The sequence below is a fragment of the Aotus nancymaae genome, unplaced genomic scaffold, assembly GCF_030222135.1.
Source record: "Aotus nancymaae isolate 86718 unplaced genomic scaffold, 86718_ANA_hifiasm-v0.15.2.pri h1tg000022l_1, whole genome shotgun sequence".
In the NCBI taxonomy this organism is placed as follows: domain Eukaryota; kingdom Metazoa; phylum Chordata; class Mammalia; order Primates; family Aotidae; genus Aotus; species Aotus nancymaae.
In genome coordinates, this window is record NW_026988435.1 from 44,810,887 (window position 1) to 44,831,428 (window position 20,542).

The 20,542-nt window shown below is 53.2% G+C and overlaps 1 protein-coding gene across 1 annotated transcript in view; it reads left to right on the plus strand.

The window, feature by feature from the left end:
• UMODL1 (uromodulin like 1) overlaps positions 1–20,542 on the plus strand; it is a 71,045-nt gene that overhangs the window by 36,767 nt on the left and 13,736 nt on the right. Inside the window, exons 10-21 of the mRNA XM_064379984.1 lie at positions 343–480; positions 1,524–1,900; positions 2,051–2,510; positions 4,485–4,742; positions 6,680–6,792; positions 10,376–10,589; positions 12,351–12,488; positions 13,110–13,426; positions 15,315–15,460; positions 15,971–16,207; positions 16,630–16,789; positions 19,131–19,215. Coding sequence (XP_064236054.1) covers positions 343–480; positions 1,524–1,900; positions 2,051–2,510; positions 4,485–4,742; positions 6,680–6,792; positions 10,376–10,589; positions 12,351–12,488; positions 13,110–13,426; positions 15,315–15,460; positions 15,971–16,207; positions 16,630–16,789; positions 19,131–19,215 — 2,643 coding nt within the window. The remainder of the gene's footprint in view (positions 1–342; positions 481–1,523; positions 1,901–2,050; positions 2,511–4,484; positions 4,743–6,679; positions 6,793–10,375; positions 10,590–12,350; positions 12,489–13,109; positions 13,427–15,314; positions 15,461–15,970; positions 16,208–16,629; positions 16,790–19,130; positions 19,216–20,542) is intronic.

Here is a 20,542-nt window from a genome sequence, read left to right on the forward strand (position 1 = left end):
GGCACATCAAAGAGAGGAGAAAGCATTTCAAGTTTTTGGGTGTGGAAACAGAGAATAAATAAGAGAGAGATATATGCACACCTGTGGATGCTAATATCACCCAAAGGAACCAACATTTCCTAATCTTTGCCCCCAAATTAGCCAACCAATGTGAAGGTAGGCACAGGCAGGCCATAGCTGTCACGAGGGTGTTGGACGGATGCCCCACCTCTGCCCCAAAAGTGCCCCTGCTCCGACCATTCACTGCAAAGATGGCCAGGAAGAACTCCTTCCAGCATGGGTCTGTCTTCTGATCCCTCTGGCCATTTTCTCCTGGGTCTTACCTTGTGTCTCCCCCGGCAGACTGGGACGAGTGTGTGGACAGCGTGGAGCACGATTGCTCGCCGGCTGCCTGGTGCATCAATCTGGAGGGCTCATACACCTGCCAGTGCCTCACAGCCAGGGACGCCATGCCCTCCCGCGTGGGCCGGATCTGTGAGGGTGTGTATTCTCCCCTACTCCGCCAACTCTGGGAAGGCCCCCTGCGTGGGGATCTGGGGGTGAGGCAAGGTCCGATCCTCCATCAGGCGCAGTGCCGAGGACCTATGGTAATGTTAGGGGCTCACAGAAATGTTTCATTTCAATCTCTTTTAAAACCAGAAGAGAAATTAATAGAAAGATAGTAAATATACATAAAACAATGAATCCAGCCTGGATGACACTCATCTCTATCCAAATGCCATTATAAAGTGTAATTTTTGATAGATTTTTAAGTGGAGGGGCACAGGGGTCCGTGAAGGCCAAGTTCCTTGGGTCCACGGAAGTCACGAGGGGGGCCCCTGAACTCTAGACCTGCTGTATCAGCCCCACGTCTTTTCTGTGGGCCAGTCCTGATGGGTGGGTTGGGGATACCTGGGGTGCTGAGTTGAGCAGCAGGAGGAGGCCACGTGCAGACCTAAAATGCAGTGCCTGATTAGCAATGTCTGCCCGGATGCGGGCGTGGCAGAGGCCCCCAGACACCGGCTTGCCAGCCCCTGAGGAGGCCTTTTTAGCTGGAAGTCAGCAGCTGAGGCCTGTTCCCTGGGAGAATATTCCTTAGCCGCTGTGTGTGCTGACCGCTTCCTAACATCCCAAGCCTGACTTCCCCTGTGTTTCTTATTTGCCTAATGTCCTGCAAGCCAATGGCAGCACCAAGTCCCACACTGAGCACAAATCTGGGGGAAGTTGTCCCATTTTCCCAAAGTCCTGATGGATTAATCTGAGGCTTGTGAGAACCAAGCCCTGCATTCAAGTCGGGGTTTTGTAGCCCCCTGCCAGGTGGATCCCTCACCCTCAGCTTCAGTTTCCTCATTTATCCGGTGGAAATGTGTGACTTGCCTTCAGGGAGCCCCAGGGAGCCTGTAAACACTGGCCAGTGAAACACTCCTCAACGCCGGCTGAGCCCGCCTGCCTCCCTGCCCAGGTCCACGTGGGATGCAGAGCTGTCTGTCCTGCGGGCCGTGGGCAGGATGCAGCAGGCTCTGACAGTGGATGTGTCTTGGCAGGTGACCTGGTGAGCCCCACGGGCGGTGGGCTGTCTGCGGCAACAGGGGTCACGGTCCCAGCTCTTGGCATGGGAACAACAGCCCTCGGCTTAGAGAACTTCACCTTGTCACCCAGCCCTGGGCACCTTCGGGGCACCCTGGCAGCAGGCCAGGCCTGGACCCCAAGGCCCCCACCCAGGAGAGGGGACAGCAGTGTGGTTGGGTATGACAGGAACAACACAGGAAAAGGCATGGAGCAGGAGGCGCCCAGCACTGTCCCAGGTTTGGGGATGGACCAGGGGAGCCAGGCGAACTCCAGCCAGGGGAGCCCCAGCCAGGGGAGCCCCAGCCAGGCGAGCACCAGCCAGGGTAGCACCAGCCAGGGGAGCCCCAGCCAGGCGAGCCCCAGTCAGGGGAGCACCAGTCAGGGGAGCACCAGTCAGGGGAGCACCAGTCAGGCAAACCCCAGCCAGGGTAGCACCAGCCAGGCAAACCCCAGCCAGGCGAGCACCAGCCAGGGGAGCACCAGCCAGGGTAGCACCAGCCAGGGGAGCACCAGCCAGGGGAGCACCAGCCAGGCGAGTCCCAGCCAGGGGAGCACCAGCCAGGGGAGCACCAGCCAGGGGAGCACCAGCCAGGCGAGTCCCAGCCAGGGGAGCACCAGCCAGGGGAGCACCAGCCAGGCAAGTCCCAGCCAGGCGAGCACCAGCCAGGCGAGCACCACCTCCTCCCCCAAGACTCCTGGGTCAACCCACAACTTCCCTCCTGGGGCCACAGATGGCCCACTGGCCCTCCCTGAACAGTTACTGGGAAACTCCACCATGGAGCCATCCTCCTGGCCTTCCCCTACCAAGGACCCCACTGGCCACATCGTATGGCATGCCACCCGTCCCACCTGGGAAACACTTCTGAATCCCACGTGGCTGCAAAATGAGGACAGTGGACCCTCCAGCTCTGCAGACCTGCCATTGACCCCCACCCTTACACCTCTGGAGAGCCCTGCCTGTGGTGAGTTCCTCCAATGGTGCATGCTGGGGCCCAGGACCAAGAGGGGCCATGCAGCCTATGTGAGCCTCGGGTGGCATATCTCCTGCAGCTGTGGAGGCACAGGCTGCTAGCCTGGCTCAGGCGGCATCCTCATCTTGTGCATAAGGAAACAGGGGTGTCCAGCAGATGGTTTCTGGTCGAATTAGGAAGGCAGCTTGGTCTTCTCACCTGTCCCAGCCCTCTCCTCCCACCTCATAGGACTCCCTGTTTGCAGCAGCTGGGGCAGAGGTCTGCCTCAGGAGCAGTCTTTGGGCTTACTTGTCACATTAGGTACTGGAGCCATCCCCTGAGGTGTTGGCCACCCCAGCTGTCCTGCCTCCTAGCAGGGCTGTGCCCCAGCCTCCCCAGCCCTGATCAGTGTGATGACACCCCACAACAACTCTGCACCCCGCAGTATTGCTGCATGCCCATAGCTGTGCTGCATCTGCACTGTTCCACACCCCTCGGCTGTTCCGTCACCCTCTCAAGTGTTCTGCAGCCCGGCAGCTGCTCTGCACGCCAACGTGTGCTGCGCCCCAACCTTTCTGCACCCCTGGCTTTTCTGTACTCCCACCTGTTCTGCGTCTCCCCACCTGTTCTGCGTCTCCCCACCTGTTCTGCGTCTCCCCGGCTGTTCTGCGTCTCCCCGGCTGTTCTGCGTCTCCCCGGCTGTTCTGCGTCTCCCCACCTGTTCTGCGTCTCCCCGGCTGTTCTGCGTCTCCCCGGCTATTCTGCGTCTCCCCACCTGTTCTGCGTCTCCCCGGCTGTTCTGCGTCTCCCCGGCTGTTCTGCGTCTCCCCGGCTGTTCTGCGTCTCCCCGGCTGTTCTGCACCTCCCCAGCTGTTTTGTATCTCCCCAGTTGCTCTGTATCTCCCCAGCTGCCCTGTGACTCCCCAGCTGCTTCATGCACCCTCAGCTGTTCTGCCCCCACAGCTGTTCTGTACTTCCCTAGCTGTTCTTCCCCCCAGATGTTTTGCACCCTCACAGATGCTCTGCATTGTCAGCTTTTCTGCACACCCAGTTTTTTTTTACCCCATAAGTGTTTCGTGCCCCCCTCTGCTCTACACATCCAGGGTTCCTGCACCCCCTTAGCTGTTTTGCACCCCTTGTCCTACTGTAACCCCCAGCAGTTCCATGTTACCTGTAGAATATTTAGCCATCACCAAGCCCCTAGGTGACATCTCAGGAGATTCACAGCAGATGAGTGCAGGAACTGGGTCTCGGCCATGACAGTCCTGTGAGCTTGCAGAGATAGCCTGCCTCTGGATTTCACCCAAATTAACTGTTAAAAGTGATCTCCATCCATGCATTTCCTCTGCTAAGCAGTACAGGCTCCAAGACTAAATCTTTTTTTTTTTTTTAATAACATCTTTAATTAAAGTTTTTGCAAAGGTAGAATATTAAACTTAAAATAGGTCTTGGTACGTCAAAATACTAAGTTCTCTAATTGTATTCCAACATGGTCAAGACTAAATTCTTAAGCCCCTGTAAGTCAGTATTTCCAAGGGACCTGGGGTCTTCCTGTAAGAATGGCTCTCTGGCCAGCACTGTTACCAATCCTGACCCTTAGGTGGACCCTGGGTAAATCCACCCAAGGGTCAAGGATGGACAGTCCATCTGAGGATCCACCAAGAACCTTCTCAAGAGGCCTTCATTTTGGGAAATCCAGGGGCTTCAGGGATGTATATGAACCATCTGCTGAAAGAAAACAAAACCAGAAGCCATTTGCTATCATCCTGAGGAGGGGCAGGGGTGCAGTCCCAGGAAGCCCAAGCTCGGGAGCTTTGTACAGGATCTGACTCACCCATCACAAGACTTACCCTGGCAGTCACCACCTGCAAATCACTCATGTCCCCATGGTGATGAATTGGATTTTTGGTATTGGGGAGGCTTCTTTTCTCCTTTCTCCTAGGAATGACTTGATTTTAATTTTGCTGTTTGTATTCCACTTCCCAGTTCCCGTCTCCATTGGGAGGATCGTGGTCTCCAGTGTGAGCAGCACAGGTTTCCACCTGGCGTGGGAGACGGGTCTCGCTCTGGGCTCTGCCTTCCAACTCACTCTGACTTCTGCATGGAGCCCCACTGTGGTCCTAGAGACCTGGAACACGAGTGTGACCCTGTCGGGGCTGGAGCCTGGGGTCTTGCACCTGGTGGAGATCGTGGCCAAAGCATGTGGGAAAGAAGGAGCCAGAACTCGTCTGAAAGTGAGGACAGGTAATGGGCTTCCACTTGTTTTTAAAGAGAGGAATAAAAGGCCCGAAAAAGACTTTCAGTGGGTTAAGACTTAAGAGAGCTGGATTTGTTTGTGGGCTGCTAGGTGTCATTGTTCCTCTCAGCTTAGGGGTATCCGGCCAGCTTCATCCTCAGCAGGCACGCAAGAACATCCAGGTAGGAGGCAGCTTATTCAGGAAAAGGCATTAGGCAGCCTTTGGGCACAGGCAGAGGGCTGCACACTGTGCCTGGAGGCTGCGGGTGCGGGCTCGCACGTGTCCTCATGGGGATGCAGCACAGAAGACATGTGCGGTGCCCGTCTGTTGAGCTGCACCCATTCCCTCTGATCTCAACAGTCTCAAAGGACTTGGCTTTCAGGAAGGACATCAACAGATAATCAACAGGCACACAGATGATCTGTGAGCAGCCTGCTGGAGCCAGAGCCCGGGGCCACAAAGTAAAGAATCGAGCCATAACGAATCAAACAGAGACTCTGCTGTTGAGCTGAGCAGTGACAATGTTACACGTATTTGGATGAAATTCCTATTTTTTTCCATTAGCGTTGCCACCTGGGTATTTTCTTCTGCGTACCTTTCCTGAATAGTCAAGGGCGTGTGTGAGGTTGCAGGTTGGTTGCTACACCGCAGGCAGCTTCCCAAGCGTTGACAGCAGTGGCCTGTGCAGTGGGGTGCACGCTCCTTGAGGGAGGTGTAAGATGGCCTAATGGGAGGCAGCAATAAGAGTCGAGAACGTCTGTGTATGTGCTTTAAAGCACTGGTCAGCCATGGCCTGGGAAGTTATACAGCAGATGGAGTGCATGGCGTTAATTGTGCAAGTTCACGACCAGCCTGAGAGGAGGGAGATCAGTGCTGGCTGGGTGGTCAGGCACGGTGGCCCTGGCATCTGAGAGCCGGAGCTGGGCCTCCAAAGGTTTCAGCTGCTCTGGAAGGGACAGGCTGCATGTGGGACCCCGAGCCTGCAGACAAGTCTACACCTGCTCTCACCTGTGCACCTGTCCTGCTGCTGATGGCTTTCAGACTGGGCTGCCCATGCCAGCCGTGGAGACTGAAGCAGAGGCCCTCAGGGGCAGCAAGTTTGGGGCTGGCCCAGGAATGCAGAGCAGAATGGCTCTGTGGTTTGTCTTGAGCCTGAGTGAGAAACTCTGGGGAGATGGACTCTAAGCCCCTGAGAGGAGAGCTGTGTCTTTCTCCTTCACTGTCTAGAATGCCTCTGGCACATTGCAGGTGCTTCGCAAATATCTAGAGGGACTGACTGAACACTGGCGTGGCTGCCATGCCAAGGCCAGGATGGGGTGGTGACATTCCTGGGCCACGTTTATGTACCACATACTCCTAGAAGCCCTCCATGGAGGGAAAAGATTCAGATGGAACAGGTGATACCGAAACAGGGATTGCCCATAGACCAGGGGAGGTGGAGCTGCTGGGGGAGGAAGAAGGGCTGGCTCTAAACAAGGCCCCTGGGCACCCTGTGGCCATATGGGCACTGAGCAGAGACCTGGCCAGGGTCCTGAGTCCTGGTGTACCTGGGACAGCCCAGTTTGCACCTGTGGCCCTGGCAAAGTTATTTAATGGTGCCTCCACGTGCTCTAAGTCACTCCAGCTTGCTGGTAAATTGTTTGAACACCCCGGCATGGGTAACGGCAGCAAGGAAGGAAGGCTGTGTGTGTGTTGTGGGGAGAGTTGCAGGGGCTGAGCTGGCTCTGGAAGTTTCTCTCACTGGGCTCAGGCTTTGTCCTGTGTCCTCCTGAATCTGATGGGCTGTCTCCCTGGGCCCCCGGCACTATTCCTTCCTTCTAGAGCACAGCCCAGCCTTGGTGTGATGTTCTTCCCGGATGTGAAAATACGCTTTTTAAGACTGAATTGATAGTCTGTTATCAAATACATCGCCAATTCCAAATGTGCTTATCCTCCATCCTGCAGCGGCCCGGAAGCTCACTGGAAAGGTCAGAATCGCAAATGTCGGGTACTCAGAATCCTTTGGTAATGCAAGCAGCCAGGAGTATCAACATTTCCTAGAACTATTCTTCAGGACGGTGAGTTGGCGATATCAGCCCTTAATTCCTTTCAGGAGGGAAGGGGTGGAAGGCTGATTGAATTCTAGGCCAGGTGCCGTGGCTCATGTCTGTAATCCTAGCACTTTGGGAGTCAGAGGCGGTGTATTGCCTGAGCTCAGGGGTTCGAGACCAGCCTGGGCAACATGGTAAAACCCCATCTCCACCAAAAAAATACAAAAATTAGCCAGTCCTGGTGGCGCATGCCTGTGATTCCAGCTACTTGGGAGGCTAAGACAGGAGAATCTCTTGAACCTGGGAGGCAGAGGTTGTAGTAAGCCGAGATCGTGCCACTGCACTCCAGCCTGGGAGACAGAGTGAGACCTTGTCTAAAAAAAAAAAAAAAAAAGAATTCTAGTTTCATCCAACTAGGAATTTGACTTGTAGGTCCTATGAACTCCTCATTTCTGAAGGAAGCCAGGACTTTAAACTCTGGCCTGGCTCTCTGAGTATCCCTGGATCCTCCCTGGCAAAGACACAGTCAGCAGACACGACCCTTCCTCTGCCACATCCTTGCTTCACATAATTTTCTGTCCAGTGAAACCTGTTAGTTGTGGAACCTATGAAGCAGAAATTCCGTCCTTTTTTTTTTTTTTTTTAAAGCCTTTAAAAAATGAGGTCTATTTCATAGACCATAAAATCTTCACTTTTAAACTGTAGAGTTCAGTAGTTTAGACTGTTTTGCAAAATTGTGCAACCATCACTACTAACTAATTCCAGAACATTTTTATCACCCAAAAAGAAATCTCACACCCATTAGAGGTTATTCCCAGCTGGGCACGGTGGCTCACACCTGTAATCCAAGCAATTGGGGAGGCTAAGGCAGGTGGATCACTTAAGGTCAGGCATTTGAGATCAGCCTGACCAACATGATGAAACCCCATCTCCACTAAAAATACAAAAATTAGCCGGGCACGGTGGTACACGCCTGTAATCCCAGCTACTCAGGAGGCTGAGGCAGGAGAATTGCTTGAACTCGGGAGGCAAAGGTTGCAGTGAGCTGAGATCTTACCATTGCACTCCAGCCTGGGCAACAGAGCAAGACTCCATCTCAAAAAAAAAAAAAAAAGAAAAAAAAAGGAAGTCACTCCCTCTCGCTACTTCCTCTAGCCCCTGGTAACCACGAATCTGCTTTCTGTCTCTATGGATATGCCCACTGTGAACACTTCAAAGAAATAGAACTGTGCAATATGTGACTTTTGTGTCTGGCTTCTTTCAGTTAAAATGAGGTTTTCGGGTGTCATCCACGTGGCAACATGTGTCAGCACTATTTCTGTATTTATTTTTTTGAGATGGAGTTCCGCTGTAGTTGTCTAGGCTGGAGTGCAATGGTGTGATCTTGGCTTACCACAACCTCTGCCTCCCGGGTTCAAGCGATTCTCCTGCATTTCTTCTTATGGCTAGGGTGCAACCTTATCATGCAGGCTCATCCATTTATTCACTGACAGGCACTGGGTGGCTCCCCCATTCTGTTATAAATAGTACTGTGGGGCCGGGCGCGGGGGCTCACACCTGTAATCTCAGCACTCTGGGAGGCCGAGGTGGGCGGGTCACCTGAGGTCAGGAGTTCAAGACCAGCCTGACCCACATGGAGAAACCCCATCTCTACTAAAAATACAAAATTAGCCGGGTGTGGTGGTACACGCCTGTAATCCCAGCTACTGGGGAGGCTGAGGCAGGAGGATCAGTTGAACCCCGGAGGCGGAGGTTGTGATGAGCTGAGATCGTGCCATTGCACTCCAGCCTGGGCAACAAGAGTGAAATGCTGTTTAAATTAAATAAATAAATAAATAAATATTGCTGCAATGTCCTTCCTCAACCAAAGTTCTTTTCCTGCTCTTTCCTGCATCATTCCCTGCCATCCCCTCCACATTCTCTGGGAGTCTATCTGTTACCATTTACTGACATGCATTCTTACGGACTTTTTGAGCTATAGGGAGTGCCCTTGTCATAATCTAGTGATTTCGTTTGCCTGAAATCTCACATCGTAGCTTTCCCTGAGTCTGGGAGTTTAAGACTCAGCATAGAGAGGGTTTGACACCGCCACCTAGTGGTCTGCTGTGGTAACATCATAGCAAGGCTGGAACCCCCAGCACTTCACCCATGGATGAAAAGATCCCGCCGCCTTCCGGAACAGTCCCGGTGGTTTAGCTCATTCCCAGCTCCCGGTGCGTGCATTCAAGAGTTGTTGACAGTTTGACTAATAATATGGCTTGATTAATAATGTGGTTTGATTGATAAGGTTGAATAGTAATTACAATATTAAACGACAAACGCTGAATCCTTCCACCAGGTTCTAGTGGTCAAACGAGGCGGCTGCCTTTCCTTCCCGAGTTTCTTGATTAATGTTTCCTCTTTGAGCCATTTCCTCCTTTGCCCATTTTTGGGGTTGCTGTTTTTCTGTTTGCCTAGAATTTCAGGACAGCAAATACTTATACAACTTAATCACAGAAGTAGGATGTTAAGAGACATTTCGGGGTTTCACTTGCTGGTAACCGCAGACGTGGATGTCCAGGAGGTAGTGTCTGCGTGCCTCGGTCCCTGGCTCCTCGCCACTTCCTCGCAAGGGGCCTGGAACTTTGCTTAGAGGTTGATTTGAAATGCAGCTGAAAGTGACATTAGTCCAAGACTATGACAGACTCCCCTGAGAGAAAAAGAGAGGGAAGAACTGATTGTGAAGATGATCATGGAAACAGTCATCTGCCCGTGCCACCCAAGGGCAGCTGGGGTCTCCCTGGAGTCCAAGGTCCCTGAGAGGGACGATGGATCTGTTCCCCTTGGTGACTCAGAGGCCGGGAGGTGAGTCCGTGACCCGGGCCTTGGGCCACCGCACCTGTGAGGACAACCCCTGGGGGAGCCCCTTCCATAGGAGATTCGCACTGTGGATGGTTGACGCTCATTACAAGATTGTTTGCCTTTCTGGGTGCTTTAACCATGATGGGTCAGCATGGAATCATAGAGTGTCTGGTGTGTGACTCTGCCCGAAGGGACAGAGTAGAAAGCAGGCCGTTCAGGGTCAGGAACCCACTGTCCTGATAGGGTTGGTGGAAATGCTCATGGGAAGCAGTCTGGGGACAGGCAGGGAGGGAGGATGAAAGGGGGCATGTTCTGCAGTGCCAGGAGCAAAGGGGCTGTTCCAGAGAAAGCAGCAGAGATGGCCTCCCTCCACACCACCCCGCACTCAGCCCCCCGCCCTCTGTGGCTTCAAAACAGGAGTATGAGGGTCTAAAAGCCCTTGTGAGCCCCCAGCAAATTTTAAGCCCCATGAGGAAGGGTCTCTGCCTGTGCCCCAAGTCCCATCCTCTACTCACAGGTGTCTTTCTGAAGCCATTTGCTGGTTTATGGGAAAGCAAGGGCTCTTCCCGTATCAGAGATGCTCCCAAGCATTTGTGCTGGGCTTGAAAACACGGCAGATGGGAAAGGGCCCAGAACCAGCCTGTGGCTTTGACCTTTGTGCCACGGGCCAGCCCAGCTTCTGGGCAGACTCCCAGGAGGAGCCGCCTTGGGACAGGCACCTGTTTTCTCTCAGCGTGGAGATCCCCTCACATGGCCTCTTCCCCCACAGGTGTGGGGCTCCCTGCCAGCTGCCCTGCGTCAGCACGTGGACGCCGGCGGGGTCAGGATGGAAGTCATTGGTGTCACCAACGGCAGCGTCGTGGTGGAGTTTGACTTGCTGATCATCGCAGACCTGGATGTCCAGGAGGTGTCCTCTGCATTCCTCACCGCTTTCCAGACCGCGCCTCTGCTGGAGGTGATCAGAGGAGACACCTACATACAGGGTACGGGAGGCTGGGACGGCCCCTCCCATGCTCCCAAACCAGCGGCAGCCACGACCCTGCACTTCTGAAAGAGGCTGTGTGGTGGCCCTTCCTCCCCGGAATTAGATGAACATGTGAAATAGAGGGACATCTCTGTCCCTCCCTCTTATTATGATGATAACGTTTGCGGTTGACGTGTTGAAAACATCTTCAGGTGAATCTGCAGATTCCCGGGGGTGCTGTTTTCTTTTCAGGTCTGCCGCTCCTCGGCTGCCTGTTTCCATGGACAGAAGGCAGACGTGTCCCTCTCTGCAGCCAGACTTTCTCCCAAGCACGGTTCCCAGGGAGATCCCAGTAAAAATAATTAACAAGAAAAGCAGGGAGAAAAAGACCACGTGCACTCTTTTCTCTTATCATACTTGAACATAAATGATGAATGGCTTATAGATACATGTATCAGAAACCAAAGACTTTTTAAAAATTGAAGATTAATATCTTTCTGATGTTTAAAATAAGAAGGACTTCCTAAAGGAAATACGATTTTCAGAGGAAAAGGATGAGATACCGACTACGTGCAGGGATAAATCAAAATAAACGCACAATTTTAAAGCAAAGTAAACAAAAAAACTTTCAATAATTTGATGACGTATTGACATCCCCAATATATAGAGAGATCATACAGATAGATGGTAAATGCTAAGATCCTGATGGATAAATGCGCGAAAGAGCTACACAGATGAGGTGTAAAAGAAGAAACACAAGCGACCCACACAGATGTGGTGACCAAAGCCTTCCCCATTAAAACGCGTTGCACTTTTTGCCCATCAAACTGCAAAAAGGGTCTTTTCTTTTTCCTGGTGAAAGTGTAGTGAGGCAGGTGTTTACACAGATTACCGGGGGGAGGAGGATGTGCTCACGCTTCCTGGAAACTAATTTGGTGATATAAGCCAAGTGCTTTCAAAGTGGCCATCCACTTTGATTCTGAAACATTACCTCTAATGACTCTGTCCTAATGAATTTAGTCTCAGCTTGGACTGTAGTTTAAATACAAAGATGTTCATCTTCAGCGTTACTTTAAAAGCCAAAGAGTTGGAAATCGCCAGCTGGTCTGGTGACAGTGAAGGTGCTAAGTTACCACGTGGCCCTGCCCCAGGTTGTTGTGCAAACATGGGAATCCAGGCTTGTGGATTTGCATGCCGCTAGTTGGTGGCAGAGGCGAGCTGTGCTCTCAGAGCGTGCCTGCATTTTAAAGGGCCGGAAGGAAGTAGGCCCACATGCCAACACGCCCCTGGCCATGCTTTTCTGGTTCTTATCCATGTTCTGCAGTAAACCTATTTTGCTGTCAGTAAGCAACTGAGTGTCATGGTGAAAGACAAACAGCCTGAGGGCCTTTTGCCTGGGGTTGGGCTTACAGCCTGGGTGCCTTGGGCTGGACCAAGGTGGGTCTCGGGGCCTGGGTATCTCCTGGTCACTTCCTGGAACTGAAGGGATGGCTCTGCTCTGCCCAGATGCCCACCCCCCACCCCAGCCTTGGGCCAGACTCCTCCTTCCAGAACAGCCCTGCAGACATCCCTAGCCCACTCCCGGCCCCAGCAGCAGGAAGCCTCCCATACTCTTCCAGAATTGGCGAGCTTCACTGTGGACTGCTCTGGCTGGAGTTTCCAGCTTTGTCTGTGAGATGCACAACACGCCCCCGCCGCCCCCCGCCGTCACCCCCAAGAGGCTGCTGGGAGCCTGCAAGCCCCAGGGGTGTTCGTGTTTTGTGTTCTAAATGTTGTGCAGATTACGACGAGTGTGAAAGGAAGGAGGATGACTGTTTGCCGGGGACAGCCTGCCGAAACACCGTCGGGTCTTTCACTTGTGGCTGCGAGGGAGGCGCCGCCGACTTCTCTGTGCAATATTCTGAGAGACGCTGTGAAGGTAACGTCATCATTTTTTTCTGGAATGTTGTCTCATCATCGGGTTTTTTAAGGACATTCACGTGCAAAGGGCTTCTTGTCCCTATGAGGTCGTATTTTTATGTCCTGGGCAAGTTTGCTGTGTGTGTGAGATGTGGGCACATGTGTGCGTGTGACGCATGTGTACGTGCGTGTGTGCATGTGTGTGCATGCTCCTTCCCATTCTTTCATACGTGTCCAGGCTTCTGGGCGGTGCTTTATCTCTCCAAGTGCTGGCTCTGATATCCATTGTACATGAGGTGTGAACGTGCAGATGCTGAACGACTGACGTGTGAAACACGCAGCCGTGGACAAGCGACAAGGGGACTGTTTCCTCTCGGCCACTCTTTCCAGCCAGCACTTTTCCTGTTAAGAGGGGCCTTAGTGGACTTAGTGTGTCTGTGTGCATGTGTGTGTGCATGTGTGTGTGCATGCGTATGTGGCGTGTGTGCATGTGTGTGTGTGGTTGTGGCTGGAACATGCAGTTCCCAGGTGTGGCTGCCGCAGAGTGCAGGGCAGCTCCACTCTGCTCCTTACTCCCTCCCCTCCATGCCAACCCTAAACACAGAGCCACTCTTTCCCTGTTCCTCCTTGTGCCTTGCAGGTGACTCTGCTGGCAGCGAGAGTGCCACCAGCCCAGAGAGGCCCCTCACCGCAGCGGGGACCGAGGCTGCCTTTGTGCAAGGCACCAGCCCCACCCCCCAGGGCCTGCCCCAACGGCTGAACCTGACCGGAGCAGTCAGGGTGCTCTGTGAGATCGAAAAGGTGGTTGTCACCATCCAGAAGCGCTTCCTGCAGCAGGAATCCATCCCTGAGTCCTCGCTGTATCTGAGCCACCCCTCCTGCAACGTGAGCCGCAGCAATGGCACACACGTGCTCCTGGAGGCCGGCTGGAGCGAGTGTGGGACCGTCATGCAGAGCGTAAGGCTGGGAGAGCCAGGCTCAGGACACACGCTCAGGCGCAGGGCTCAGGATGCATGCCAGGGTGCAGAGGGCTCAGGACACACACTCAGGCGCAGGGCTCAGGATGCACACCAGGGCACAGAGGGCTTAGGATATACGCTTGGGTGCAGGGCTCAGGATGCATGCTAGGGCACAGAGGGTTCTAGGTCGTATGGGCCTTGATATGGGGGGGCCAGGCAAGACTCTGGCTCCGAGGGGAACCCAGCAAGGGGGGTCAGGACAGGGCTGAGTTCTCAACCAGGGACCCGGCTGCACCCCAGAAGCAGAAGGGAGATGTGAGTCCACCCAGCAGGGACTCTGGAGAAAAGTGCCTGGGACAGGCTTCAGAATCAGGGATTAAAACTCCTGCCTGCACGGACAGGATGGAGAGCCAGGGGACCAGAAGTGGCAGGAAAGCCAAGCAGTCATGTGTGGATATGAGTGTGTGGGTGCTTGGCGGGGTCCATGGGAATTTAGGGTCAAAGCTGCCCTACCTGGGTGACGCAGCCCCGTCCCTGTGGCTCTGCCTTTCGAGGTGCCTTGGCAGGGGGGCGCTGCTTCTGGTTGGGGCTCTGGACACACCCCCTAGTGGGGACAGGGTGGCCTCTGGCACTGGGCAGGGCAAACCTGGCAGATGAAGCCCAGAGCCCGCTCCCTCAGGCATGGGGCGTCAATGTCTGGGAGCCGACAAGGTAGGAACGGGGTGATGGGGTGTCCTCAGCAGGAGGCTGGGATGTGGACCTCAGGGCTGAGTAAGGAGCTAGCCCTGGGGAGCAGAGGCCAGAAAGTCCCAGAGGCCGAGAGACGAAGTGGGGAGGTGGGGACGTCAGGTGACTCCACGGTGTGGAGACCACTTGGAGCCTGGAGCTGGGACTGAGGGTGGCCAGGAAGCTAAGGGATTCAGGTGGACAGTCCGAGGTTGTCACAGAGCGCAAGCTTGCCTGGGAGGCACAGCCCACTCTGCTGAGCTCATTCCACTCCCTCAGGGGCTCCTTGGACCCTCCCTGGGCTGAAGAAGGGACCTGAACTATTTCAACAGCTATAAAACGTTCCCCACCCCCTCAACCCCTCAACCTGCACAACTTAAGGAGAACTGCCCGGGATTAGTTTTTATTCCCTTAAAGATTCTTAGATGCCCACCAGGAGGCCAGGCAGTGGCAGCCCCGAGGGCTGTCTGCAGGGGGATGGGCAGTGATCCGTGGCTACTGTGGCTTCTCGGCAGCTTCCGTGGTGAGGGAGGTCTGGGGTGAGAGGTGCATGTGGCCCAGGCTGCTACAGCATCCTCAAGCCTACGCAGGGCTCCTGCAGGGCTGTGGGGCCAGGTGGAGGGGCTGAGGGTACAGGACAGCCTGCCTGTTGCTCAGAGCACCCCCGCACACCCGCGGCTCCAGTGGAGAGGCAGCGCCTCCCACGCCTGGGGCTCTGCGGCCAGCAGCTACCTCTGTGTTTTTCTGAGCACACCTGGCTTGATTATTAAGTGCAGCAGGGTTTGGGGCATGTGGAAAGAAAAGGAAATGTGTCTCTGATGAGTCACCCAGGCCCTGGAATCCACAGGAGCTCTTGGAGGTTTTTGACACTTGTCAGAAACTAAGTTTCCCAGAAAGGCTTATTTGTGCAACTGCCACGAAATCCGCACAGGCTCAGGTTCTGCCCCCTTGGGTCAACGGGGAATCAGCAGAGGCCGACCCTTAGGCTCTCTTAGGCAATTTGTGGTTGGGAGAATCGCCAGGGTCTCAATGCTTCTGGTGAGAGGCTTTAGAAAAGACCCCTACCCCCGTCCACCCCAGCACCTAGAGCTGTGGTCCACAGCAGGGCATGGGGAGTCGGCTGGGGCCTGGGAACTCCTCACACCCCGTTTTGTGATCAGAACGTGACGAGCACGGTGGTGAGGACCACACTGAGGAACGACTCGCCCCCAGAGGGCATCATCCACTACCTGAAGATCCTGAGCCCCATCTACTGCGCCTTCCAGAACGACCTGCTGACATCCTCCGGCTTCACTCCAGAGTGGGGGTAAGGGAGACGCGCCCCCGCTGCGCCACACCACGTGCGTCTAGAGCACCTGCCCTTTGAGAGTTCTTTAGGGTTTCAACCACTTAAGGACCCTTCCTTGAGACAGAATATGCAAACGGGCTTGGCCAGGCTGCATTGGCAGCTGCCGGCTCCCCAGCCTTCATTTCCACTTTCCACTCAGGGCCAGCTGGAGAAGGCCAAGTATGTCCCCTGGCCAGTCCCATCGGATGGCCCCACTTGCAGTGAGCCACCGGCAGGCCCCCACACACAGCCTGCATCAGGCACCACTTTTTCTATGCTAGGTGGTCCCTCACCTGCCACCTCCACCATCAGAAGTGAGGGAGGCCACCCCTGGACCAGCCTGCCCTGAAGAAACAGCCTCCATGTGCTCTCTTCTCGTTCATTCTCACGCTCCTCTGGGGCTGCATGTTGGGGGAGAAGTGGGAACGAGAGGGGCCGTGATAATGCGCCTCCTGAAACACACCTCCTGCAAGCTGCTCCCTCTTGCAGGGTTTACACCGTCATCGAGGACCTCCACGGCGCTGGGAATTTTGTTACCGAAATGCAGTTGTTTATTGGAGACTCTCCCATACCTCAGAATCATAGTGTGTCTGCCAGCGATGACGTCAAGATCGAAGTGGGGCTCTACAGGCAGAAAAGCAACCTCAAGGTGGTCCTGATGGAGTGCTGGGCAACCCCGTCCAGCAACGCCCGGGACCCGGTCACCTTCAGCTTCATTAGCAACAGGTAGGGCTCAGGAGCACAGGCAGCCCCATCCAGCAATGCCCCATCCAGCACTACCAGCAGGTAGGGTTCCGGAGTGCAGGTGCCCTTGTTCAGCAATGCCTAGGGCTTTGTTACTAACAGGTAGAGCTCAGGAGTCCAGACACCCCCATCTAGCAATGCTTCGTTAACAACAGGTGGGGCTCGTGCGGGCACTGCTGTTGCCTGGCCTGGCTGTGTGGCGGCTCTGGGCTCTGTGGGATTTCTAGGCAAGTGCTGTCAAGGACCTGCGTTTTGGGGAATAAATGAGGCGGCCTGTCCTTGACTCCCCCGGAGCCTGTGGAATCTGTGAGCGTCTTCAGATGTAGTCGTGAGTAAGCTCATCTGAGAAGGACAGACAGCGGTGCTTACTGACAACCAAGGAGTCCCATTTCCTGTCTTCTCAGCTGCCCCGTGCCCAACACATACACCCACGTGATTGAGAACGGCAACTCCAGCAAGGCCCAGTTCAAGCTGAGGATCTTTTCCTTCATCAACAACTCCATTGTCTACCTGCACTGCAAACTCCGCGTCTGCATGGACTCCCCCGGGGCCACGTGCAAAATTGTAAGTGTTTTTCTGGTTTTCGAAACGTTTGGTTGGATTCGCGTTCCCTACTGTTACAAGGAAAGGCTCTGTTAATAAAAGCCTGGGGCTCAAGTGGCCGGGGTGCTGGCGTCTGGGCGAAGTTGCTGTGCTTGTCCTGCAGACTCCGTGTCTGAAATGGTATTTCCGCAGCAGGCAGCGCTTGGGTGGAGGACCCATGTGAATTGGTGGCATTTCCCATTTCTCAGTGACTGAGTTAAGTCCCTCTTGAGGCTATCATGTTCAACCGACTGTCACATCGGCACTGTCTGGCCGTGATACTTAGTGCTTCTAAGGTGGTTTGTACGTATAAAAATGTTTCTTTAACATTGATGGAACATACCGAATATCAGCCACTCTGTTATTTAATGAAGTTGTTTTTCCCTTTCCTTTGTTCAACATTCATGCAGGGGCAATTTTACATTCCTGCATCCTTAGACTTTTGAATTTGAAATATGCTTTGTAATCCTGAGGTTTGAAAGCTGTTCTTTGTACCACAGACAAGTGCATGAGGTGGCCACATGGCGGCCACTGTTGTCTGAGGCAGGGGACAGCTTAGAGTGCTCCAGTGCCTTTTGCTCAGTGACCGAATGCTTCTCTCTCCTCGGAGGGTGTGCTTGCTTCTGTGCTCACCTGAGCACGCGTCGCAGAATGCAGCTGTTTTCCTAGGTGACCAAGCTCTGAGCGCCTGCAGGACGTGGATAGGGAAGACACACAGGGAAGGCTGATTCTGTTCATGTCCGTTTTGCTCAAACAGTAGATCTTCCTGAGCAATGGGACAGAAGGAACCTCAGGTCCTAAGGGCAGCAGGCTGAAGGCCACACACGAGGAGCCTGCCCCTGGTTCCATCGGAGCCTCAGAGGCGACAGGAGCACTGACAGCCACCGCCAGGATTTGTCTTTGCAGGGAGTGGCTGGCTCTCAAGCTCTTTACAATAAGAGCGCTGCACACGGTGTTTTCTCCCAAGCTCCTTTAGGATGGATAGTGTATGAGCTTTCCAGGCTGCTGTAAGAATGCACCACAAACTGAGTGGCGTAAGCAATGGACATTTATTGTTGGAAATAGATGCTCGGTGCCACAAAGAAAAATTAGCACTGAGACAAAGGATCTTTCAGCAACACAATTTTTACTTCCTGGACTGCAGGAAGGGTACCCTCGCTAGCCATTGTGCCATGAGAGTACAATGAACATAGGAAAACAGACAAATTTATCCCTTACGCATTTGGGGCCATCCTTACTGCCATGTCTGATCTCTGTTGGCTGGAGCCAGACCTCACAATCTAAACTAAAACCCGATTGGCTAATAACTTAAAAGTTTTCTACAGGTAAAAGCAGTGGAGAGCTGGGACATGCCTGTGAGCACGTCCAGCACAGATATCTTGGTTAAAGTACAAGGATGTAGAATGTACTACGTGCCCGTAAGCATGGCGTGTCTAACAGCTAATAGGATAGGGCTTCACAAAGTTATTAGCACACTTATAATTTAACAAGAAAAGAAACTTTAAAAAGGAGCTTTTCTACTTCCCCCGCGTACTTTCTCAGTTCTGGAGGCAGGAAGTCCAAGCTGGAGGTGTCAGCCAGGCTGCTTCCCTCTGAGAGTTGTAAAGGAAGGATCTGTCCCGGGGCTCTCTCCCAGCCTCTGGTGGCCTGGGGCGTTCCTTGGCTGGTAGATGGCATTTTCGCTGTTTGCTTCGTCTTCCCTCGGCACACATCTGTGTCTGTGTCTGTGTCCAAATTTCCCCTTTACATCAGGACAGCAGGCCCTGTGGCCCTCAGCCTGATTATCTGTTTCCAAATAAGGTCACATTCACAGGTGCTGGGGTTTAGGACTTCAGTCCCTTTTTGGAGGATATGTTGCAACCCACCTCAGGCATATAGTGAGCAGATTCCACAGTGTCACTGAGCCGGGCTGCCTTTTTTGTAAGGCCAAGATGTAAAGAGGAGCAAATGGCTGCCGCAGCCTTTGGAGAACACAGAGGGACTCTGAGGCCTGTGACCAAGACTCGGTCCTCAAGGGATCCGAGGAACCAGCTCTAGGAACCAAAAGCAGCTCAAGGGGTCTGCTCCAGCCTGCTGCTCTTGCAGACCTCAGCTCCTTCCCCACTGATGCCGGGGCCTGCCTCTCATAGCATCGGGACCCCCCCACCCTGGTCTCACCAGGTCACCCACTCGTCTGGCTAAACTTAGCCCCCTTGCCTTGCAACTTTCAGCAGGATAAAATCGTATGAATCAGATGATCATCCTTGATGGTGAGCTACTTTCTCATAAATGTTGTTCAACTAATTTGATGTTTCTCTCCTTGGAAAAAAAAAAAAACACCCAGAATTGCAATGACTTTCGGTTGCTGAAAAATAGTGAAACCTCTGCCACACACCAGATGTCCTGGGGACCCCTCATTCGGTCTGAAGGTGAGTTGATGACTTGGTTTAGTCAACTAAGGAATAGATGCAGCCAATGCCTTTTCACCAGCGTGTATACAGAAAAGCAACTGTTTTGAAATGTGGAACTCTGGAGAGACTTCTGAAAGGCTTATAATAATAGAAACACCAATAGTTAATATTCACTGAGAGCTGCTACGTGTCAGCATGGCGCTAAGTTCTTCACATGCAGAATGTAACATGCTCCTCTCAGCAACCCCGGGGAGCACCATCAATTACCATATTCATCTGCGGATGGAAAGACTGAGGCTTCAAGAGGTCAGGCACAAAGTTACATAATGAATGTTTTGAGCTGCTTAATATCAAGCCAGTGGTGTTTTCTGACACTGGGCAAATACATCGAGTAGTTTTTAAGATATAAGAATTCAAGCTATAATCAGGCCATGCCAACTTGTGTGTATGTGTGTGTGCGTGCGTGTGTGCACAAATGTGTACCCATTTATCCATTCATCAAGAGAAAGCTGTTTTATCCAAAAGATGCAAAAAATGGCATGTCTGTTCCCCCTCAGTTTAAGACTTCCATCAGCCAATTAACTGCATGCATTTTCAAAACCCCAAATCAATTTTCCAGAAAAAACATTTTATTTTCTATATGATCTATCATCTTATTTTGAAAAAAAAAAATTGGTTTGGGGGAAACTGTGTGCTTTGGGTATTGAGAGAGAACCCACTAGCTGTCCCATAGTGTCTGTCCTCATCGCCTTTCATAGGAACCAAGTCCCCGGCTTTTGTTGGTACATGGCTGCCAGAAATAAAAACTGTAATTCCAACCTCCTGGCAGTTAAGTGTGGCCACGTGAGTAAGTTCTGACCAATGAGATGTAAATGGAATAGTCATGTGACAACGTTTAGAGGTACACCCTCCTTAAAAGATGTCTGTGCCCACTGTCTGCCGCTTTCTTTTTCTTCTTTTTTTTTTGAGATGGAGTCTAGCTCTGTCACCCAGGCTGGTGTACAGTGGCACGATCTTGGCTCACTGCAACCTCTACCTCCTCGGTTCGAGTGATTCTCCTGCCTTAGCCTCCCAAGTAGCTGGGATGATAGTTGCCTGCCACCACTCCCAGATAATTTTGGTATTTTTTAGTAGAGACGGGGTTTCACTGTGTTGACCAGGATAGTCTCGAACTCCTGACCTCATACTCCGCCTGCTTCAGCCTCCCAAAGTGCTGGGATTACAAATGTGAGCCACTGTGCCCCGCCTGCCACTTTCTTCTTTAGGGCCATGGGACCCAGTCCTTGGAGGGATCTGGCTTCCCCAGGACACTGTGGGCAAGGGGCCAAGGCAGGCCTGGGCTCTG